We start from the raw sequence: 24067 nt of genomic DNA, 5'->3' as shown, positions 1-24067 counted from the left end.
TTGTGGCATTTTACTGCCTTAATTTGAAAGCAGACAGTGGAGAGGTGACAGGAAATGAGGGGAGGGAGGGATAGGGGATGAAATGCACAACTTGGGTGTAAACCAGGGATGCAGTGATTCAAGGTCGGCACCTTTAACCTCACCAGGGCTCATCCAGAAGAAGCAATTTGAACACCAAACATTATATAGAAGAAATTACTAATTGGAAAAGTAAAAATCTTGAGCATTGATCGCCCTCGTCCTCTTCCTCCTGGGCTAAGCTGTGTTATTTTATATGTGATCTTTTCTGAAGAAAACCAAGTCTTCTGTGACGAATTATCAGTTTTGGGTTCGGTTCAGACGTGACTCATCTTGAAGCTGTGAAAGAGATACTGACTGTGGGACTCTCCCATCAGGACGTGTTGAGATGTGGCCAGTTCTTAGTAAATCCTGGCTGCTGGAAAAGTTTCATCTGTGGAAAGATGAAACGACAACAAAGGAGGAGGGAAAAAAAACACACACACACAACAGATTCTTAGAAGCTGCAAACGCACACAAACCACGATCTGTCATCGGCTGTCACATTTATGCTTGTGAGCAGTTTTAGTGTTCTGGATTAGGAGGCTCTCTCTCTCTCCCTCTGTGTGTGTGTGTGTGTGTGTGTGTGTGTGTCCATGTTGCTGTTGGATGGTGGTGTTGGTATAGGAGAGCCAGTGCAGACTTGAACATCAGTGGCTTAGTGTAGCACTTTTCCCTCATTATTCCTCTCCTCCCTCGCTCCAGTCAGGGCCTGCTCCCTTGCCATTCACTGCACAAGTATTTAGCTGTGTTTACATTCTGCACAGCCACACACACACACAAAAGTGCTGAGCGTGTCATGTGCCTGTCTTCACTTGAACCGCTGTGTTTATTGCTTAAAATATTTCAACTGGACCTGGGATTAAAATGCAGAAGTGTTGAGCAAGAGTTGTGCAATTACCTGCTTTCAGATCCTTCCTCCACTCCATCATGCTTACTTGTGTTTTTATAAATTTATCTCAAGAGGCAGAGTATGTGTGTTTACATCGGTGCACAATGAGCGTTTCCTCCCGTCCACATGTTGGCACTGTGGTCGTCTTTAGCTATGAGGAAAGCCGCTCCCTTGTAATAAGGTAAACAAATGGCTCAGTGTTTGCATGTGTGTGTCTAGCCACTATCAAAAAATGTTTTTTGTGTTGCAGCAGAGCTCAGTTGTTTTTATTGTCATCTCTGTCCCGACAGAGTGGATTTCTCCCGCCCAGGGTTTTAGATATCTGTCTCTGAAATCTCTGCCTCCACCCTGATACAGTGGGAATGAATGGAGTTTAATTAGCAGCGCTCACTGCAACAACAGCAACATTTCTTTCCAGACAGTGTCTCCTCATTGCTGCAGACAATTTTAACTGGAGCTCCTTTTTATTAAGCGCATATTTCCTGGCAGTTGACAGAAATCTCAGGGACTTGTATCTTGAACCTGGCGACGTGAAGGTGCACTTCAGTATTACACTTATAAAAGCTGAGAGGTCTTGCCTCTGCTTTTCAATGTGTCTGACTTTAGTCCACAATGAGTCAAGCTCAAAAACATTGATCCTTTTTTTCCCATGGTGCATTGCTGCACTGTGACTGTGATTTCTGCATTCCAAGCACTCACAATATGGTAGAACAATTCCTTTAACATTTTCTACTTTGTGACATTAGAAAAAGTAGAGCATTTCGAACCCAAATCATCAGGTACAGAGGTTTTGATCATTTAAAAAGTAACATGGGATGAGTGTCTGAGGCAGTAACCTGCTTTGATTGAATTGAAGTAACAGCTGATAGGACTGAATTTTATAACACTGATGAAGACGCTGTGTTTATTGTGGATTGGTTGTGTTACAGTCGATGGCCAGTCTGCTTAATAAGGTCAGATAACGACACTGATGCATCAGTATACAACTGTTTTACAAGATGAGGAGTGTTCCCCATGATGAGTAAACCAATGTTCATGTGTAAAACTGCTGGAGAGCCCCTTGAAATCAAAACAATCTGCATGACTAGAATAGATACCACTACCAAACAGATTTTTGAGTGAACAGACTCTTCAACCTGCTGCTGCAAAGCCTCATCTCACTCCTCCTCTTTCAAGATTTCACCCACTTTTTCCTCCATTTTAATAATAAAACTTGAATAACCCCCCTCATGTTTAGGCCTGTGTATGTAGAAGAGGAGGAGGAGGGGTTGTGGTAGTGGACTGTTCACCTCCTGGATCAGGTTGTGTTTCTGTGGGGGTGGGGGGGTGGACCTCCCTGTTCACTCACTGATGGACGCGGCTCGGCAGGGTGCCTCGTCTCAGTCGCCTGCACACATTGCGTTCTCGCTCTAATACGCTTTTTTAAATTTTTTATTCTTGGCACTTCTTCATGCTATAACTGAGAGCTGAGCCTCAGGCGATAGCTTAAGCCCTGAGTTGCATTGTAGGAGAAGTAATTTTCTCGATTCTCTACCCCACATGTACAGAGTGAGTGGAGTTCACCCCCTCAGGGACTTTACTCACAGTCTCTTCACACTTCAGCATAAAGCTCTTGTGAGAAATTGGTTGAGGCCTTCTTATTTTTGTCTTAAAGTGATGGCTCTAAATGCTGATTCCAAGGCAAATATGCTTTCGTCTAGTTGGAAAAGTTTTAAATATAGTGATCCTGATGTTACTTTTTTTGAGGAGTAGCTCCTGTTTTTATGACTTTCAGGTACTTTCTCGTGTGAAAACCCCAACTACCTAACTGTTAGCTAAAGATTTCAATCTTAGTGTTTTAGCTTTGCAGAGCCTTAAGGCTACAAGAGAAAGTAAAGTCTGTTTAAGTGTGGTTTATTTAGGAGCAGATTATGATTTATGAAAAAACATTCAGCTGGTGGAGTGATAATTATGGCCCCTGCTGGTGGGAGGTGGTGAAGTAACCATGACATCCACGAGGGAAGAGGAGGCCTTTAGAGTTGACCCAGTGTCCAGAGGCAAAGTCACTTTGCTGTGTGTGTCTGTGTGTAGTTGGTTATGTGGTCACACTCAACCACAGTCCACCTCTGCTGCAGCGTGTAATTTGTTCTACTGAGAGTTTTCTCTTCTTTTTTGTTATTTTGTTTGCTCACAGTCAGAACTGCCATTACATGGTGAAAGTATGTGAACACCTGAAAATTATTAGTCCACATACTTTAACAGAAATGGTCACAAACATGAACTGAGCATCTGTGAGGATACAAAAGTCATGTCCTCAATATTGTTTGAGGAAATTTGGGTGTTTTAATGTCTAACAAAGAACTTTATATGCTACAATTTCACATTTTAAAGAGATTGTTTTTAGGCTATAAATACAATACAATAAATGAAATAAATCCCATAAAATAATGGGATTCTTTGCTAAAAATATATTCCTGGCATTGTAGGAAAGGCTTTTAAGCAGCACTTCGTATTTTGAGAAAAATATATCTAGCAGCTAAATTATTACAAGTCCAAAACCCCAGGCTTTGGGTCTCAGTTCTCTGAACTCTTGGCCCAGCTCTGTACTCAAAAACAATGATAAAACATGACAAAATGTTTGTTTCAAGTATTACAAAAATTTCCATCTGTCAGCTTCATCTGTAAACTGATGGTTTGGCCTTTGTGAGACTGAAACAAATGTTCTCTGCTGATACAGTCTATATATTCTGCCCACCGCTACCTTAAAATCACAGATATTTTAAAGCTATGACACGTCTCTCTGTGCATCCTCCATCTGCAGTCTCTGACCGAATCCTCCCCTCTGTCTCGCTGTGCATCAGTCGGCCTCATCGGGCTGCCGGCTAATGACAGACGTCGCTGCACATGTTGGCGGCACAGAGCGAGAGGGAGAGAGATGCCTGTGACCTTTCCTCTGCTGACAGCAGTACTTTACAAGGCTGAGTGTGTTTGAAGGAGAGCTTTAGGGAGTGTCTGAGCGCGTGCATGTGAGCAGGAGTATGTAGTAGGTGTGTGTTTGCTCTGTGTGTGTGTGTGTGTTGTGTGTAATTGCTCCATACTGTGGGGTAATCTTTATGTAGGCGTGGACATCAGCATTCCAGTGGCAAGATGACCAGTGGAGTGGTTGGCATAATGCATGTGGAAAAAAATAAAATCTCTCTCTCGTGGTGGCTTTGCAGAGTTAAGCCTCTCAGATGGCAAAAAAAACACCACACACACTCACACAAACACACACCTGAGAAAATGTTGCCCAAGTTGCACGTGTTGAGTCAGACAGACTCGCCCTGTAATGATGATGAGTGAGAGGTTGTTTGTTTGGAGGCTAAAAACTGTCGGGGACAAAACAGTCGGGTCAATTCCAACCGCTGCTGCACCATCAGCAGTTGGCTCACGTTTGTACTGTAACCTGCCTGTGTGAGTCACTGAGTGTGTGTCTGTGTGTGTGGCTGGGAGACGGAGCATGTAACACACTCTTCAAGTAAGTAAAGGCGGACAAGTGTAATGTAAATCCACAGCCAGGAACAGCCCCACAGTCCTGTTTGCACAGATAAATCTGTGCTAATGGAAGCAGGAGCGAGGGGCTCTGTGTGTATAAAAAAAACTTCCTAATCAGCTACAGAGCTCCGTCTACCAGCTCCATGAGTCTGCCTCATCCTCTAAGTGCTGTAAATATATAAAGAGAAGCAGAGATTAGTCCTACGCTCCCTCCATGACAGTTTCTGCTTGGGCTTCCCACTCTGCAAGAGGAAGCAACTGCTGTACGCAGTTGTATGTGTGTGATTTACATGTGTGCATCCATGCATGTGTGCAGCACTTAGCCAAAGGCTGAAGTCCTCAAGTGGCTCCGTGGAGAAAGGATTTGGTGCGGCAGAGATTGACTCTCATTGACTGGCTGTTAAGATGAAGAGGGCATCCTTCCTCCAGTGTGTGTTTGTGCATGTGTGTGTTTGTACATGCGTGTGTGTGTGTGTGTGTGTGTGTGTGTGTGTGTGTGTGTTAATAGCATTACTCACTGCACTCTAGTCTGGTCTCTAATAGGCTTTGCGTTTTTTCCACCACCACTCTGATCCGCAGCCAAGCCTGAGATCCAGGCCAGTGTCACACTGACTTCAGCTCAAGACTTTTGACTTCAGGCTTCGGCCACTCACCCGTCCCTCCCCTCCTCCCTCCCTCCCCCCATGTCTTTTATTACACTCTCATGTCACTAATGAAGACACAACCTGAAACCCCCAAGTGCCAGTTTGACTTTATTAATAGCTCAATGGAAATTTCGTGTGCAGTCAGGCAGTAAAAGACTGATTCCTGATCCAAAATGCAAAAATGTCACCTCACTGCCAAAAATTAAAAACACAGGGAAGCAGTTACTCACATTGATTGACAAGTCTCTGAAGTATAACTACGTATTGATAAAGAATTTTTATTACTAGTGCTCACACAACAATTAAGGTGTGTCATCTTTCAGTCGATGGCTTTGGTCCAGACTGAAATACCTCAACAACTCAACCCTCAACTATCAGTTGGAAATTTTGTGCAAATACTCATGGTCCCCAGAAGATGAATCCTAATGATTTACTTTAATCCCGTAATCGAGTCAAAAGTTTTATTTGTCAAATACTTTGGTTTATGTCCAAATACCTGCAAAACTAAAGGCAGTTACTTTGTTTTAGGAAATTTTAAACAAGATGTACATGTTAGCATGCTAACATGCTAAACTAAGTGTTTCTTAGGGAAGCACATGTTAGCATTGTCATTGTGAGCCTGTTAGCATTTATGTCTGTAGACGCTTGTTGTCTTGTTCAGGGCTCAGCGCTACAAACACGTTTTGGACGATTCTCAAAAACACATGAATGATTTCTGATAGTTTCATTTATTGTCAGTTAAACATTTATTATCATCATCAACTCAGAGTCTTTCTAGTTAAAGCCAACACTCTTGTCTTCACACTCACTTCTACAGTATCTAATACGTGTTAGATACACACTTGGTACTGGGATTTCACACACACTCACACACAGACAGGCAGACTCAGACCTCGACTTTTCTCGGTGGACTCTGCAGCAATATGCATGAGATGTAGCTGGGGGGGGGTGGGGGATGTCACGTCTCCATGGTTACCATACCAGACGTTGACACTACCATAGGAGCAGGTTGGGGCAGAGAAGCAGCCAAAACAAATTAAGAAACTCATCTGACCTGCTAATGTTTTATGGCCAGTTTCCAACAGCACCTGAGAGCTAATTCTACTCAGTGGTATTTTCATTTTATGACTTCAGATAGTGTTCGCTAATGGAATTTCATTTATGTGTAATAAATGATCATGAATACTCTGCTGAATGCTTGTTCTGTTCAGCTATCTCTTTGTTATATGTGCTCATGTGAGGTGTTTTAAATCTTTTCCATCACCTGATATGTTTCTTTGAAAAGTGGAACAAGCATTCATTGCTTCAGAGAGACTGTTGAGCCAGATTTTGTTTTTAAAATCTATATTTTCTGCTGCTAAATTGCATAATTTCCCCAGCTTTCTGATTTCACAATGTTGAACTTGCTGTTTTGAAATCTTTTCACTGTAAATTATGAATCGTGTCAGTGGGTCAAAATAAAGCATTTATGTGTGTTTTATTTGTTTTTGATTCAGGTGCAGCATCGTGTGTCAGGGCAGGTGATGGCCCTGAAGATGAACATCCTGGCCAGTAACAGAGCCAACATGCTCAGGGAGGTCCAGCTCATGAACAGACTATCACACCCTAACATACTCAGGTAACTGGAACATGTGACTGGATTTAATTTGATCCAAAAGGAGATCTTTTCTCCTTGGTTTGTTTGATTCACTGAGTTTCTTTCACATGCCTGTGATGAATCTGTGTTGTCTGGTGACATCTCATATAATATCTTTGTGTGCAGAAACTTTTTGTGTTGATGTGGTGTTTGTGTGCTCGGTCCTCAGGTTTATAGGAGTGTGTGTCCATGAGGGGCAGCTCCACGCTCTCACAGAGGTAAGACATTAATTAGCCTCAAATCATCAACTTTATTCTCTGATAGCAATTCACGACAAAGGTCAAATTTATTTTTTAATTGAGTAGATTGTTGCTTTTATTTCTGTGGTGTAATCAAAAAGAAAAACAACCTTGAATTGAATTCCTCCTAACTGAGACTCATTAATTGAGTCTTCCATGTGTTTGGAAATAAAAAAAATGAACATTGATCATTAATAAATGACATGAGCTCTCACTGGAGCGTCTACTGTTTGACTGTCCACTGAGGCCCCAGTCGACTGTATTAGTGCGACAGGGGTCGGTGCAGTTCATGACATTTCACCTGTTTCTTTACACGTTGCCACAGTAACCGAGAAGCTCAACAGTGAAGAGGAAAAAGATCAGGAGATAAGGGGGGGATTTGGTGTTCTGACGCTCGCACCAGCTGCATTTGCATAGCTTTTCATCATGTTGTATCGATCCAAAAGGTCAGCAGGTTTCACAGAGGAAGGGATTAATAATAAGTGATTTATTATTATTCTTATTATTCCAGAATTCAATAACTGGCTCATTGAAAAGTTTAGTTGACCCACAAATTTGGGGCTGCAGCTGATTGTTGTTGGTACTGACTATGATTTAGTCCATGAAATGTCAGAGAAAAAGGGACTAGTCTGTGTAAATGTAGACCATGTAACTGCAAAATCCCCAGTTCTTTTCCAGACTGGGCACCTTTTGTTATGTCTCATATCTTTCTCCACATGTTTCCTGTTTCTATCTGTATAGTCATTATATCTAAAACAAGCAAAATGTCAAAAAAAATGTCATCAGGTTTTCCAAGAGGAATTCTTTAGATTGCTTGTTTTGTCTGACCTACAGTCCAGAACCCAAAGATATGCAGTTTACAGTGATATAAAACAACCACTAGAATCAAGTGTCAAATCAAATGCAAAAATATCTAGTGACTAATGATTAGATATTTAGCATCTTTACTTGACAAGTAACTTAAACAATTACTCTATTATAAGAAAGTGTTTTAATCAGTCAGGGTTCTACAAAAAAATAAATAGTATGATGTAGTGCCTCAGAATGAGCATTAACCTGAGTTAATGTATGAAACAGGACATAAACTGGTAAAAGAAAAATAGACGTAATGTTTATTTATTATTTAATGCTTTATTTTAACACTGCAGTTATCACAGACTATGGCTGCACGGCAGCAGAAACATATTTAGGTCTCAAATAATCCTGAGCAATATTGTACAAATCATGGTAATAATCACCTAATCTCAGTTTCCCCAACCAATATTGGAAGCAGCTCTCATCTTAAGAATGGGATACACACACTGTGCATTACTAATGAAGCCCCTGTGTCGATGATCCAGTACATCAACGGCGGTAACCTGGAGCAGCTGTTGGGCAGTGACGTGTACCTGTCATGGAGCGTGCGGCTCAGCCTGGCTCTGGACATCGCCCGGGGACTGCAGTACCTGCACAGCAAGGGCATCTTCCACAGGGACCTCACCTCCAAGGTGATGACAAACACACACGCATCAGTGCCTGCGTACAGTACACACACATCACTGAGCATGAGCGCAGACTGGTCCTCTGGGACGCTGCTCCTAAGGTAGCGATAAAGATGTGCTACACGCACTAATACACACTAAACTACAGTCACTTTACATATAGATGCTCAAACACAAACTGATAAACTGAAACAATAAAGGCTGAGATTTCAACCTGGGACAAGATGGCACCTCAAAATTACCTTAGGGCCCTTCTCAGTTTATTGAGATCTAGTCATGCATCCAGTATTACCAAACAAATTTTGATTAACCAACTAATTGCCTGATATTGAACCTGGAGTTTCAGGGCCCTAGAGGTCTCTGGGGACCCAGGACAGCTGCCCATTTTGCCTTGTTGGTAATCTAGCCTTGCACAAAATGATAAGCCCAAAAAAAAAAAAATCTAAATGCTTACATTCAAATCAGGCAGCAGTATATCTACAAAGGAAATGTAGACATGTTGGAAACTGCTTGCCACCGATTTGAGAGGAGATTGTGGTTGTGTTGTTGTTAAGACAGTGACATTGTGAAATAATCCATTTATTGTGTAAAAACACAGAAATCAACCCTTTCATTTTTGATGAGATGATCAAATTGCACGTTGCATCAGCAGTTCTCAGCTACTGTTGCTCCACAGCTAAAGACTAAAAAACCTTTTATAGCAAACGAAAAACTCTGCACAATGACATTTTACATCACTCGATGGTTGAAATGCTCAGTAATAAAATAATGTGTGTGACCTCTGACCCTCTGCGCAGAACTGCCTGGTGCGCTGCGAGGGCGGCGTGTGCTCGGCCGTGGTGGGAGACTTTGGCCTGGCGGAGAAAATCCCAGATTACAGGTCAGTTCAACAGTCTATTCATCAGAACTTCTCTCCACACTCTCTGATTAGATAAGCCACGCTCAATAAATTACATTCCTCCACTTCTCTCAGTCAGTATTGTCTTGTTTATCTTTCATGCCATATCTCTCTGTGCAAAAAATGCCTCCCCCCACAGCTTCTCTTTTTTTCTTCTGGAGTCACTCCGATGAGACACAATCACACATAAAATATGAGGTCTATTACTCACACCATGTCACAGGTTTTTCCAAAATATGCAGGCACATGTTGTGGTTAATCCCCCCTCTCCAGCACCACGCGCTCTCTGTGGAACTATTATTATTAATATTGTCAAGTGTTGTTTCAAGGAGATGGAGGTAGGACCGACAGCAGCTCACCTCACAGAGGTGGTGTCAGTATTTAATCTGACCCCATCTGCCTCTTCCTCTCTGTGTTTGCAGCTGTGTCTTTAATATGCAGTGACATTTTATGTGGCATATTTTATTCTCCGCCATCAATTCACCACCAGCCCTGTGCTGACTATAAATGACCAGCAAAGTCACAGCTGTCCTCTGATGTGTGTTTTTATTTTCTTCAGCTGGTTTTCCAGTGACATCATGTCTCTCATAGTGCCGGATGATCCAATTCTTTACTTAACTAAAAGTAGTAATACCACAGTGGGGAAAATATTCCTTTGCAAAGAAGAAGAAAGTCCTGAGTTCAGCACTTAACTATGCTAATGTATAAAAAACAGTACTCATTGAGTAAAGCTAGTGAAAGTGAAAAAGTCTTTATGACTTTATCTCACTGTAATGTAAAATCTAAATCTACAAGTAACTAGTCATTACAACCATCAGATAAACATAGTAGAATGGAATTATTAAAGGTGCTATATGTAAGTTTTTGTTATTGCTATATAGCCTTCGTTAGCATCAACAGCTGTTTACTCACCAGTGTAGAAGAAACGTGAGTTCAGCATCAAACTTCATTCCTTTATTTGCCAAAAGCTGTCTTCATTGGGGGGAAGCAACACCAGTGTTAACTCTTGTTTTGCTTCTATTTCTATAACTTTTCCTCTACTGAAGTTAGCATGCTAACCAGCTAGCTTCCAGTCTTGGTAGTCTGTGCTAAGTTCGGCTAATCTCTGGCTCTAGCTTCATACATAACACTCAGAAATGAGAGTGGTATCAATCTTCTTATGTAACTCTTGGAAGAACATTAAATAAGAATATCTGCCAAATGCATAGTTATCTCTTACATCTTCCAAAATGGAAATATTCCAGGAAGTACCAGTAGATTAAATGTTGTAATTAAGAACATAACTTGCACAAATGTGCTTTGTTTTTCTTTCTTTTGTGCCCAGTGTATCATGCTACAGCTTGACTCCACTTCTCCTCAACGTCCTTATAAGTCCATGATTCAAATTAGACAGTTTGTCTTTTTTATGACTATTATTTCTCTGTAAATAAATCAACAGCCAGGCAGTGAAATGATAACGACGCGAAGCATCCGCTGAATTGTTGGGAGTGGGATGTCGAGGCCGACCTTAAAAAAAAAAAACACAGCAGCCAGTGTGTCGAGACTCCTGCCCACACGTGTACACACACACACTCACTCTCTCTCTCTCCCCCTCTCTGTGTCGCTCTCATGTGCCATTAGCTCCTTGTCCTCCCCTCCTCGCTCTGTCTGCAGTCGTTTAGTAAACACAAGACTCTTGCTGAGGCGAGACAGCTGCCACTGTAACCCGGCCTGCCCTTTTTAGTGTGTGTGTGTGTCTGTTGTGACTGTGTGTGCCCAGTGTTTATGTCCAGCCACCTTTTCTGTTTACACAAGTGTGCATCTTTGTTGGAGGGGAAAGCTTGTAACCTCTGTGGTTTTCATGCTTTCTTCTTAATTTTGTTCTGGTGAATTTCTACTTTTACTTTCTACCTCTGAGGCTAAAAAAGTTGATATGAGTTAATATGACTGTGTGTGTGTGTCACTTTTGCATTCCTGCACCTATCAAACATGAAGCCTCTGTTTGCAAAGCAGCTGATGAATTATGTTTCCTTCATTTTCAAGGGCATGTTTGCTTTTCATTTTAGTCAAACACTGTTGTATCCTGTAGCAGAGAATGGATGATGTTGACAACCCTTCTTGAATATGTGTGTGTGTGTATGTGTGTTTGTGTTGGAGTGCTACCACTGTGCTTGTGGCATGGAAGGAAAGAGGGAAGGAGGGAAGGAGAGGAGATGAAGGGAGTTTAGGAAAAGCACTCCAAATAAGGTCAAACTATTCCATTCCTCCTCCTTTTGCTCTCTCTGCCTTACTGGATCTCTCCTGGCCCTCGTATGAGAAGTCACTCTTGTCCTTTACGCTCCCATAATTCCTCTAGTTGACCCTTAACTGTTTTCTGCTCACTTATAAGTTTTGTGTGGCTGTTTTCCCCTCTGTTCTCTGTACTTTTGACACTGTTGGTCCACTTCTCCAAAATGGTGTTTACATTGGGAGCCATGACCGTCTCTGCGTCTCATTTCTGCCTCTGCCATCACTTCCCTGCTTGTATTTTTTATTTTTTTTTGCAGTATCATAGCCCACAGTAGCAGATGGAAATAGCACAGAGAGGAAGTATCTGCCAGCAGGGTGTGTGTGTGTGTGTGTGTGTGTGTGTGTGTGTGTGTGTGTGTGCCTGTACACGCAGGCATGTGTACAGGCACGTTGTCCTTGCACATTCTTGTGTTCCTTCCTTTTTATTCTGCTTAAATTTCACAACGATATCGCTACAGAACTGAAAAACACTGTGGTTTCTTAGATACAAAGGAAGTGTACACAAACACACACACACACACACACATTTGCACAGAGGCAGGTTTCACCCTATAAAACCCCTCTTGATTGGGTTCTGCATCAATGAAATGGAGCGTGATGCTGCAGCTGCTCTTGTCTCAACATTCGTTTATCTGTTGTTACAAATCATGGAAATCCTGAAAATAAAGGAAAATATTTTCACTCTCACATGCATGAAACCGTCTGTTGTTGTTACATTTTGTCAAGACTTACTCAGACTCATTCATGTTAACTGACTCCCAAGCCTGTTAAGGAACTTTGTTTCCCTGGTCTGTGATATTTTGTAATGCAGGATCCTCAGAAGATGCTTTTAACCTTGGGTCCTCTAAGTACTGGTTTTCAACTTTCCTCTGTTTTCTATCCTCTTTTCCTCCATCCCTTCCTCTTCCCTCTCCTCTGCAGCGAGGAAGAGGACCAGGAGCCTCTGGCTGTGGTCGGCTCCCCCTACTGGATGGCCCCGGAGGTGCTCCGAGGAGAGGTGTATAATGAGAAGGTACTGACAGATCGCTTTCTCTCATTACTCTTCAGCTGGAGATTGTTGCAAAGGGTTCAAGGTCCACAGTGGGTGTGATGAAATCCAGTCAAATAAACCAAGGGACCGGGCATTGAAGTAAAGCAATAAATATTTAATAAATCAGTTATTGTGTCAAAGGCAAAAAGGAATTTAGTTATGTAAGAGGTGTGCTTCTTGGCCTGGGTTACTTGTATTTTCTGTGTAGCTTGGTGGAAATCTTGATTGCCTGTTAGAGTTGCATTAAACTGTGTTTTGCTGCTTGTCTGGTCTTCAGGAAACTATAAATGAGTATAAACCAGATCCAGAATGTAAAAAAAAAAAAGGCAGAAAATTAAATATAAGTCGTACGTGGTGCCTTCTTGTTTCATGTTACCTTTATATTTACCTTTCATTGCGTGTGTCTTGTTCATGGACTCGTCTTCCTCTCTCTGCAGGTGGATGTGTTTGCATACGGGATCATCCTGTGTGAGATTATTGCGAGGATACAGGCCGACCCTGACATCCTGCCACGCACTGAGGTACAGATGACAACGTTTTCATCACAGCGGCTTAACAACAGCCTCACCCCCTTTATCATCACATACTCATCTCGTCTCACTGAGCCCTTCGTTATATAACCGTGTGACCTGTGTTAGGGAAAAAAAATGCCACGATTGATAATATACAAGTCGTCTTCTAGGACATTTACTGTATTAATTTCGCTGCCAGTGTTTCTACAGCGCCTCCAGTACATGACTGTTGTACAATCACGAGTGTCAAAATGACGTTAAGCAACAGTTGCAACATGTCAGATATGATTTGGAGAAATATGAAAATGATAGATATCTCATGTTGGAATCTAACTGCTGATTATCAATGTAAACAAACAGGAAACTGTCTTTCTTATCTTGACAGAAGCTTGTATGTCCAAAAAACGTGACGGCCTAAAAGGCTCAAAATAAGTGACTACATGTGTTTACTGCCTCGTGATCTGAGACTGATAATTCATCCATTTCCATGTGATGAATGTATTCACAGCAGGTTTGAAATAAGAAACATGTCCAGTTTTGCAGTTGTACGAACTAATGTTAAATTAAATATTGCATGTAAATACTATGTAGCATGGATTTTTGGACGCAGGAATTATCAGTGTTGAACTTTCACTCAAAGCCTTTGAAGTTATCACAGGGCATTTCTCCCTCTTGTGGCTGTTGAGTAGTACTGCAGCTGAAGCCACTCGTCTGTCAACATCACACAGAGGATATTGTAAAGGGATTTGTTTTGAAGGGACAAAATACATTTCTGTTGAACCCGGGGAGAAGTGCATGCTCAGTTGTAACTAAACGCCTGTGACGTTTTCTTTGTGTTTTTTTGTAGGACTTTGGTCTGGATGTGGAGGCCTTTCAGCAGATGGTTGGAGACTGTCCACCAGAATTTCTTGAACTGGCTATCGCCTGCTGTAATGTAAGAAGCTCTTATTAGACACTACACTTTGTCTTCCTCACTGAAGAGTCATTTGTGCCTTTAACCTGTTGTTGGTTACATTATCATAAAGGGGAACAGCAGCATAAGCTTAAAGGAACATGCAGCCCTTTCCTCTGCCTTCTTTAAAGCACTGTCTTTAGTCTTTTAATTTGTGACTTAATTATCACTTTTTATGTACAAGGAAATAGAAGTAGCATAATAATAAATTAGGAAATGCAGCAGATGAGCTCATTTTAGGTCCTGGACAGTCTGAAATATTTTTATGGGTGCAGGCCTAAAGAGGGAAAATGACATTAGTCATCAGACAATCAGCTCATCTCATTCTGAGATCATTGCTTCAGTTTGTTTATCAATGATCAAATCAAAGTCTAGATTGATAAAGAGATTAAATCAGTCTTGAGCACAGCTGTTAAAAATGATCTGTCTTTTCTTCTGTCCATCATATTCCTGTCATCTCTTCTGTTCAATCTGTCTGTCCTGACAGATGAATGCAAAGCTCCGTCCGTCCTTTTCCCAAATCGTAGCAGAGCTGGAGAGGAGACAGGCTGAGAGGAAGCAGAAGGATGAGGCAACAGTCAAAGGTGAGTCATGTGAGAGTAAATTCATATTTGTTAATGTAAATGACCATCATTCACCCTGTTTTTTTTTTTTTTCTTTAAAGCTGTTTCTCCAACTATTGGCCCTCTGCGAAGACGATCCCTCTGCCTCCCGTCAGATCCTCGCCTCTCCCGCAGCAAATCGGACATGCTCCACCCCCCGGACACCCCACCCTCTACTAACCTGGTGCTTCCCGCTCGGGTGAACCCCTTCTCTCTGAGGGAGGACCTCAAAGGCGGCAAGATCAAGCTGTTCGACACTCCCAGCAAGTCTGTCATCTCCCTGACCTTCACCCTGCCCCCTCCGCCGGACTGTGATGACCCCTCTGCATCTGAGACTGACGGCGCTGACCAGCCCAGGAGGCACAGGCGCTGCCACTCGCTGCCTTGCACGCCTCCTCCTCACCTCACATCGGCGCCCAACACTGTCCTCACCGAGGAGGACTCCCCGTCTGAGATGAACGGAGAGGGCGAGGGAGACAGATTGTTAGGAGAACAGAAGGAGATCAAGGAGGGGAGTGGGACTCATCAGACAGGTGATTCAGGTCTTCCTCTGTCCCTTGAGCCCATGTCACTGGATCTGCTGGACCAAGAGGAGGAGGAGGAGGAAGAGCCCATGGACTGCACAAGCTCTCCGGACACACAAGACAGCACTTCATCTCCTTACTCCAAAACCTCCTCTCCTCCCTCGCTCGACTCCAGTCCCCTCCAACCCACCTTTTCTAACGGCTGGGGGTCTGCCATCTCAAACGGGCCTCCGTGCCTGCCTCCCCCCTCTCATTTGGACAACAACAACGTGGTTGTCAGTCGGCCGCTGGGTTGGAGCACCCCCACCACCAACCCCGCCACCACGACCAACAACAACGGCTACCACTCCCCTCCCGGCGACCCAGCTGGATCGTCCCCGTTCGGCTCCAGCAGCGGTCACTCTCTGGACCAGGAGGAGGTGATCTCCTGTCCCGGCTGCTGCCTCGCCGGCCTCCGCTTCCCCTCTGTCTGCCTCAGAGCTCCACCGCGCAGAAACCCCTACAAGAACCTGAACGGGGACCACGCAGCCTCACGCGGGCTGCTTTGTCCAGGACCCAAGGGCCTGCCGCCCTCCCCCACCCCCACGACCACCACCACCAGCCTGGAGCCAGGACTCGCCTTGCCAGGGGCTCGGACATAAACCTCCCCTGACTTCTCAACACCAAAGACACGCAGTAAAGACACGTGTGGAAACTCTGCACCAAAAGCTCTTCCCTGGAAATTAAGTGGGTCTTCTTAAAAATTTGCACAGATTTTAACACAGCAATACCCTGCTTACTTTCCACACACACTTTTTGGTGCAGAGAGTTTCTGAGCGTCCAGATCGGTTTCCTAAAACACACTCCAGACTCGGACTTTGGCTGACTTTCTACTATGAAAGCTGTAGGACAAGGAGCTGGTGACTTTTTGTGTGTGTGCCGCCCTCTGCTGGGCTGAGGGTGACACGACATGAGACGTTAGCTGTGCCTGCATAGATCTGATTGATGATCAGCAGCATTCAGAACTGATGATCAGCATGTAAACACTCCAGTTTTGGGGGCCCAGGCTGTTAGAACCTGTATATTTGCAGATGTAAAGATTCTTATGACTGATGATGATGCTGAAATGAGGAATGTTAAGCTTAGTATTATTACTGTTGCAATGATTTTTTGATGTTTGGTGCTGTTTCTGAATGAACAGGCAGTTTTGCTTTAATGTCTTTAATTACCAAGATGTGTACAGTGCACTGCTGAGGTGTGTGTGTGAAAATATGTGAGTGTGGGATGGATTCAGTGTGTGTGTGTGTGTGTGTGTGAGAGAGAGAGGAAGGTTTAAAAAAAAAAGTGTGTGCTGTACACCACTCTTATGACTATTTTTGTTGCTGTATGATCTCTATCTGCCCTCCTGGTTAAAGCACTTCAGCTGTATTACTGTTGTTAATAAGAAAGCTATTGATATCATTATTACTTTTTTGGAATGAATGGTCAAAGACCTGCTTAAGAGATGTACAGATTCTTATTATTTAAAGATGGCATTGAATAAAAAGATAGAATGCAGTCATCTTCTCCTGATATGTATTTGTTGATTTATTTTATTTTTTTAAGCCACGTTGGTCGGTTCATCACCTTGATCCAGGCTGAAATATCTCAACAAATATGGGATGGATGGCCTGACAAAGGAGCAAAGCAAACTCCTTTGACTTGATGAGCTCTTTGTAAAATTAATGTCTCTCTCTGATGTTTAAGATCTCAATGGTTTCAGATTTTCTGGTCTTACCAACAGGAAAAAGCCAGTGGAGTTTAGTGAGTCCAGGAGCAGCAAAACATCCCTTTAATATCTCTTTTAAATCATATCTTCTCCCTTTAACACTCTGTCTTTTTTTTTTTTTTTGGTTGCCCTCCTCTTTAAGTAGATTACAGTCTTTCCTCTCTCTTACAAATTCGCCAGCCTTCAATTAAATCCTTATCTCTCTCCTCCCCTTCCACCCTCCTGCTGACTCCAGTCTATCGTTCTCCCCTGCTGCTTATTCCTCAGTGTGTGTTTCACTGGTGTATTTGTCTTTTGTGCTTTAAAGGGAGTCAGTCACCTCCAGTACTTTACAGGCTGTAGTTAAGACCATCACAGTGTGGCCCACTTGATCCAGAGGTCACTAAGTTGCCATGGAGACAGCAGGTGTAGCCATGGGTCGGTTGAGAGCGCCGGTAGGGTTGTGTGTCACGGTTGTGCTGCTCATCAGTGGTGAGTACTGAGGATCATATAAACAGTTTAATCTTGGTTAAAGTGTTTTTTTTTCTTTACTTTTCTGTGGCAAAACACAGTCAGTCTCTCCTCTGTGAACGCCCACGCTCACAAGTGTTAACAAAGTTGTGACAATCGGACTTAGCGGGTCAATGAGCATCTGTGTGACTGTGCTATTTTGGTGTACGGGTTTCGTGCCATCTTCCCAGGGTCGACTGGGTTAGTCTGTTACACCGCAGTGGAATCACTGGACTTAGGCTGCCTCCTGCGGTGGGATTGTCCCCATGCCAGTTCTAATACCACCTACACCGTGCAGACGAAGACGCAGGGGTAAGTCTTACGCTCTCTCTCTCTTCCTGTACGTTAAGTAATTGTATTTATCTGTGGACACAAGACTCTTTATACTCACTTTATACTTATGTATTTATTCATTTATAGCAAGCTTGTCTCATCACTTAATTTGCGACTAAATACACTAAACTTATGTTGGTGCATATAATATTTTGTAACTTTTTTTCAGGACTCATTGTGTGTGTAATAGATTGATTAGATTAGTGACATTCATATATTAGACATTTCAAAAAGGTAGTAAATATGCACACTGCTGTAGATCAGGCGCTGATTATAATAATACAAAAAATGCAAAAAGAAAATAGAGATTAGACTCTCAGAAAAATACTGATGAAGAAAAAACTGTATAAAAATCAAGATCAAAATCTATGATCTGTAAATCTCTATATTTGTTGTTTCTCATGCACATTACTCATAACTACATAATGAGTGTGTGTTCTTGCGTTGCAGGGACCCCTGGCAGGACGTGCCGTGGTGTGTTTGGGTCTCGTCCCGCAGCTGCGACGTCTCCCAGGCCTTCTCACACTTTGAGCTCTACAACATGATTCGTCTCGGCGTCCACCTCAGCCCAGGCTCCACCGTCTGGATCAAGCCACGCAAGTTCGACTACAGTGACTTCAGTCAGTGACGATCTGCAGTTTCTGTAATGCAGCAGTCTCACAACCTGTGATACAGAGTCCAGAGTGCTGCAGGTTTAACTGATGGAAAATATCAGTAGTTGTCAAATTGTGATGAAAAGTTTCAGACTCTTGGCTTTCTGTGTCACGTGGGTTTAAACTGCTGCTTTAAAAGTGTCATTACCTGTTTTGATGACTAATATATTGGAGTGGGTATGACCAGCTCCTCTCTCCTCCTCTGTCCAGCGTTCAGCCCTCCCTCTGTCTCAGTCTCTCTGAAAGACGACCAGCTGTTGGTGAAGGTGCAGTTCCCCTGCGCTGCCAACAGGAGGTGCTCTCTGGCGAGGTGCTGTCCCATTTCTGAACTGATTGACCCCTGGACAACAGTGACTGTGTACAACGTGCTCAATCACTCAGAATACCAGGTCTTTCTTTCTCTTTGTTGTTGTAGCCTTTTAAGTCCGAGAGTATCTTTAAAAAAAAAAACCGTTGTACCATTTAAAAAGTAATGAGGTAACGAATCCACCAATCAGCAGACGCGCTCGTTTATCGGCCGTTTAGCACCTGTGAGTGACGTATGATCTCCCAAGAACGCGGGCCGGAAATTGGAGAGTGCAGATTCGGGTAACGTTTACAGTATGTTTCCAGGCGGTGTTTTAGCAAAGATATCGACAGAAACATCGAAAAAACAAAGCGAAAACGCGTCCGTGCGCCCGTCGGTGAATTGTAACTAATTTTTGAATCTTTTGTTTCGTGTTTGCTTGTATTTTTGACTTACAGAGCCGTACAGTTTGGACCCAGGAGGTGTCGTCCTTTGTGGAGTTTAACGGTTTATTTCCGGGTCAGAGCTACTGTGCTGTGGCTAACTTCTCCTTCCCGACCTTCTCCATGGCCGCCTCCCCTAAGTCTGACCCACAATGTGTCGAGGTGGTCTCCAAATCAGGTGAGAGGAAACTTGAACTCTCAAACTTAACAGCTAGAAATGAGGACAGTGAGTGTTGATGTATTTATTCATCATTGTTCAGTCATAGAGGAATCCTCGGTTTAAAGATACAGGTTAGTTTTACCAGTTCAAATGTAACAATAAGAGATGGAAAAATCATTGTTCAAGTTTATTTGCATAGCACCTTTCAACAACAAGGCAATTTAATGTGATTTACAGATATAAAAGGCATTAAGACAAGATATGAAAGAAAGACAATGTAATATAAAAATACATAAATAGGATTTAAAAGGATTAAAATAATCATATAAAACCAGGACAGAATATGAATGAATGATTGATTCCAAATTAAATGTAACAGTAGGCAGCGGCACACAGAAAGTTTTGGACATTGAATTAAAAGAACTAAGAGTTAAAGCAGATGTCAGGTGTTGAGTTTGTTTCAGACATGTGGTAAATAAAAACTCAATGCTCTATCTCCAGTAAAGCAGATGTCTGTGATGATTTAAGAGGTCGAGACTGTTGATAATGTGTCTTATTTTCAGGAGTTGTAGGACAAAAGAGTAAAAACATAGGGTTAACTGGTCATGGTCCAGCTCAGAGTAAATTTTGATGCTAAGGACCTTCCAGGAAACTGCATCACCTTCGTTTCTAGCAAACCTAATCCCTGTCTTACAACATAGTCCAACGTGCCAATCAAATCTCCTGCTGGTGGCCTTGGCTCAGATCATTCTGCAGCCTCACTGTTGATTCATCTTGTTTATCTCAGCTGTGAAATTATCAAGTGTTGCTTGTGCACTCGTTCAACCCCCGTATGTGTTTTCGTTCCACAGAGCTGCTGCCTGTGCTGTGTCTGGGAATCGTGTTGGCATCTCTGCTCCTCGTTCCACTTCTCATTGTGTTTCTGAAAAAATCAAGACAAACTGCACCAACCACTGAAAATCAACCCAAGACTCCAGTATGTTTTAATCTGTTGTAAATCTTCTCTTACGCTTTATGCTACACTGCCTACTTTTCCACAACTGATTTTTCCAGATTAAGTATTCTCTTCTCTCTTTCTTTCTTGAAGGCGTCTGTTCACGATCCGGTCTCTTTGGTCCCAGTGTCCCTGGTCCCAGTCGACCCTTGTGACATCTACCTGGAACTCGCTGATGATCACATCTCCATCGAGTCATCCTCCAGTCTCGCCTCCAACCAGGACCAGACTTCAGCCATGGGAAACACCTACACCTGCGATCCTCTCCGGCATGACTCGAGCTCTGGTGCGTTGTACTGGGACGGCGGAGGGATGGAGCTGGAGCGAGGCCTGGACTCTGGCATCAGCATCCCACACATCTCACACTCTTCTGAGGAGACGTGCGACAAATGGAGACTGATGCTAGAAGACTGAGAGTCATCTCACCACGAGTGTTGCTCTACAGAGGTACGTGTAAGGAGGTGTAATAGAGTAGTCAGCTTGCTTTCTTGATTGGCCAACGCACCGTTCCACGTGACAATTCAGAGGCTGCGTGCTCGGCTCTCCTCTGTGCCTGCGTTTTCCAAGCAGATCGGGGAGGATAAAATCACTCTTAACACACCTCACACCACAGGAGAATCTGGCAAGATAATCTGTAGAGCCATCAGATAATCAGGTCTTAGTCTTGTGTGTACCCTGCTCTAGTCAAGACCATGTCAGGAAATGGATAGATGGAGTTTGGCATCAAAAATCCCTTATCAGTTGGACTTTACTTCACAAATTCCCCAGAAAAGGGCTCATATTTTGAGTTAAGAAAATAATGTGAGCTACCTGCTTCTATTTGAGATGCTGTAGTTGTTAGCCCAGAGATAGCTTTTTAATTTTAACCTACTATAGATAGAATTCATTTTCATTCATTTTGACAGTCAATTAATCATTTAAGTCATTTTTCTAGAAATACTTTTGAGTTTTGGAGCAGTAGTCAAACAAAATGAGCAGTTTGAAGACATGATTTGAAGCTTCAGGTACCTGTAACCGGTATTTCTCACTGTTTCCTGACATTTTATAGACTAAATGATATTGAAGCAATAATATGTGTCTGTGGGGGGTGGAATGTGTGAGGTCGTGGACCAGATCTGTTTCCACAAGCAGATTTTTTTCTTCCTTTCTCCTGGGCCATCATTTGACCTCTCCTAATATTGTAATCCTGTTTAGCTGACGTGAAGTGATCGAAACGTGGCTCCCAATTTTAAACATATAAGCACATTTTTCTGTCCGATATGAGTCAGAGTGCGGCGTGAAGGCGGTCAGAGAATAGACTGGTGAGTGAGATTCACCAGTGAAGCAGAAATAGTTTATCTGACGGGTCCAAAAGGAGCTGTTTTTCTGTGTACGTACATGTCCATGGATTCGGTGAAAAATCTAAATCTGGTTGCGGTTCTTCTCCCCTCTGCCTTTTGTGCTGAGGTCCAGTGCCACTCAACAGGCCAGTCCAAACCATGAACTTCATAAACAAGAACTAAGAAAACTTCTGACCCCCCACATGCAGCCAACAGCTCCTCCATGCTGCCTCCCCCCTATCACCACCACCAAAGTGATAACAAAGGGCAGTTTGTCCTGTCATTCATTGCTCTGAAATGTTTCTGACTCACAGTTGCCCCATCAGAGCTTCGCTGCCTCTTGTCCGTGACTGACACCTCATTCTGCCTCCTGCATGAAAACCAGGAACATCTTGACCTCTCGCTGTTCTGCCTTCTGTTTTGCTGGTGTTGCATTCTTTCCGCAACATTGGGGAGCCTTGGAGGTTTGGCCATCCAGCATTGTTTGTTTCCCCTTCTACCTTTTCCAGAGTCCACAGAGACCTGGGGGGTTGTCCAAAGCTTCCATGAACAAGCCAGTGGTATGGCTTTTATTAATAAACACAGTGCTTACATTGTGGAGAGATGATTAATGTATGAAGCAAAAAGTTGGCTTGTGTGAATGAGCACCTGACTACACAGCAGTCGAGCTGCTGTTCACTCCAGCATCCAGAAGCAGAATGTTTTCTGCTTTTTGCAGTAACTTCTCTGAAAATCTCCGCTGAGATGGATTTCTTTTTGCTTATTTTCTGATTCTGGGTGTGTGTGTTGGCATGCACTGTCCCATAGAGTGAACTGCAGTGTGTTACAGCACAGCTGATTACTGAGGTGACCTTGGTGGGTTTGTTTGTTGTCTTATGATAATTGATTTTTTTATGAGGAGGAGGAGGTTTATGCCAGGGCTTAGTGTAACTACAAACTTTAAAGCTGATAACAATCTCACTTCAGAGTTGTAATTGTTTACCAAGGTTATCAAGGTCATACAATCATGGTTCTGTCGTGTTGATATGAGATTTAAAAAAAACAAACAAAAGATTACATGGGTTAGGTTTAGGGTTAGGGTTATATTAGGATTAAGGTAGGGTTAGGGTTATGATGGGGTAAGGTAGGGTTAGGGTTAGGGTTATGTTAGGGTTAAGGTAGGGTTAGGGTTATGTTCGGGTTATGATGGGGTAAGTTAGGGTTAGGGTTAAGGTAGGGTTAGGGTTATGATGGGGTAAGGTAGGGTTATGTTAGGGTTAAGGTAGGGTTATGATGGGGTTATGTTAGGGTTAGGGTTATGATGGGGTAAGGTAGGGTTAGGGTTAGGGTTATGTTAGGGTTAAGGTAGGGTTAGGGTTATGATGGGGTAAGTTAGGGTTAGGGTTATGATGGGGTAAGGTAGGGTTAGGGTTAGGGTTATGTTAGGGTTAAGGTAGGGTTAGGGTTATGTTAGGGTTATGATGGGGTAAGTTAGGGTTAGGGTTATGTTAGGGTTAAGGTAGGGTTAGGGTTATGATGGGGTAAGGTAGGGTTAGGGTTATGTTAGGGTTAAGGTAGGGTTAGGGTTATGATGGGTTAGGGTTTAGGGTTAAGTAGTCAGTTAATTAATTTATCTGATTGGCCAATTATGTTGGTAAGTGGTCAGTTCATTAATTGATTAGCAGAGGAGTTCATGAGTTAGTAGGTTGTCAGTTAATTAATTATTGATTTGAGCTGATTAGTCAGTTAAATTAGTAAGTAGTCAGTTTAGTTCTAATGTACTTGATAAACATTTGTTTTTTTTACTTTTCAGATGCAGTGGGGCCCTTTGCTGCTCCAGGTCCTGGTACCCAGTGAGATTTGATCCTTCAGACTCTGCACTGTAAGTCACCTTACAGCCTCTGTCACACCTGTGAGGCCACCAGCACTTCACATTCAGAACATTTCTCAGAATGCTTTTTAATTTTCACTTTGGGTGTTGGACTTCAAAATTGACCTCACCAAGTAAGCTTCAAACTTGCGATCCTCACATCACCAACCAGTCGTTAATTGGCCTAAGCACGTAGCCTGATGATTGCTTAAAATGTTTTTGAGCCTTTGAGTCGTTGGAAAATTTTCTGCCCCTGGTAAGAATCGAACCCTTGACCACTGAGTCACCAAGCAGTCATCTTAACAGCCTGAACCATTTGGTCTCATGCTTGTGAGCTTTTTTCCTCTAGTCTTTGAGTGTTTGCATTTGGTGTTGAACTTTGAAGAAATGTATAGCTTGTTCTTAAATCACAGCCAATGGCTCGTCTTTCATGTCTTTCTGTGTCTGGCAGGAAATGCTTAGTCACTCGCTCTGACTCACCAAGCCTCAGGGGGTTCAACCCCCAGCGTTGACAGTACGACCATCCACAGATGGTCAGCAATGCTC

At 42.9% G+C, this 24067-nt stretch overlaps 2 protein-coding genes across 3 annotated transcripts in view; both read left to right on the top strand.

Moving 5' to 3' along the window:
• Positions 1–16784, top strand: part of tesk1b (testis associated actin remodelling kinase 1b) — a 28912-nt gene extending 12128 nt beyond the window's left edge. For both annotated transcript variants that reach the window (XM_018705163.2, XM_018705162.2), the window contains exons 3-11: positions 6603–6724; positions 6912–6960; positions 8322–8468; positions 9260–9342; positions 12550–12640; positions 13096–13179; positions 14018–14104; positions 14610–14706; positions 14787–16784. In XM_018705163.2, the coding sequence (XP_018560679.1) occupies positions 6603–6724; positions 6912–6960; positions 8322–8468; positions 9260–9342; positions 12550–12640; positions 13096–13179; positions 14018–14104; positions 14610–14706; positions 14787–15889 (1863 nt within the window). In that variant the 3' untranslated portion in view covers positions 15890–16784. The remainder of the gene's footprint in view (positions 1–6602; positions 6725–6911; positions 6961–8321; positions 8469–9259; positions 9343–12549; positions 12641–13095; positions 13180–14017; positions 14105–14609; positions 14707–14786) is intronic.
• Positions 16785–18474: 1690 nt separating this feature from the next.
• si:dkeyp-75h12.7 (uncharacterized) lies at positions 18475–24021 on the top strand. Its single transcript, XM_018705168.2, has 5 exons — positions 18475–18859; positions 19215–19377; positions 20211–20335; positions 20447–20800; positions 23465–24021. The coding sequence occupies exons 1-4, from the start codon at positions 18650–18652 to the stop codon at positions 20765–20767; spliced, it is 819 nt and encodes a 272-aa protein (XP_018560684.2). The 5' UTR covers positions 18475–18649; the 3' UTR covers positions 20768–20800; positions 23465–24021.
• The last annotated feature ends 46 nt before the right edge of the window (positions 24022–24067 follow it).

The sequence above is a fragment of the Lates calcarifer genome, linkage group LG14 (genome assembly GCF_001640805.2).
Source record: "Lates calcarifer isolate ASB-BC8 linkage group LG14, TLL_Latcal_v3, whole genome shotgun sequence".
NCBI lineage: Eukaryota > Metazoa > Chordata > Actinopteri > Centropomidae > Lates > Lates calcarifer.
Note: the sequence above shows the minus strand (reverse complement) of the source record. Positions and strands in the feature narration are given on the sequence as shown.

What these genes read in the sequence shown, in the direction of transcription:
- si:dkeyp-75h12.7 (XM_018705168.2), top strand. Translation starts at nt 18,650, where the DNA reads ATGACCAGCTCCTCTCTCCTCCTCTGTCCAGCGTTCAGCCCTCCCTCT. An exon ending in TCAATCACTCAGAATACCAG is followed by an intron (nt 18,860 to 19,214) that starts GTCTTTCTTTCT and finishes TTTGACTTACAG; the next exon opens with AGCCGTACAGTTTGGACCCA. An exon ending in AAAATCAACCCAAGACTCCA is followed by an intron (nt 20,336 to 20,446) that starts GTATGTTTTAAT and finishes TCTTTCTTGAAG; the next exon opens with GCGTCTGTTCACGATCCGGT.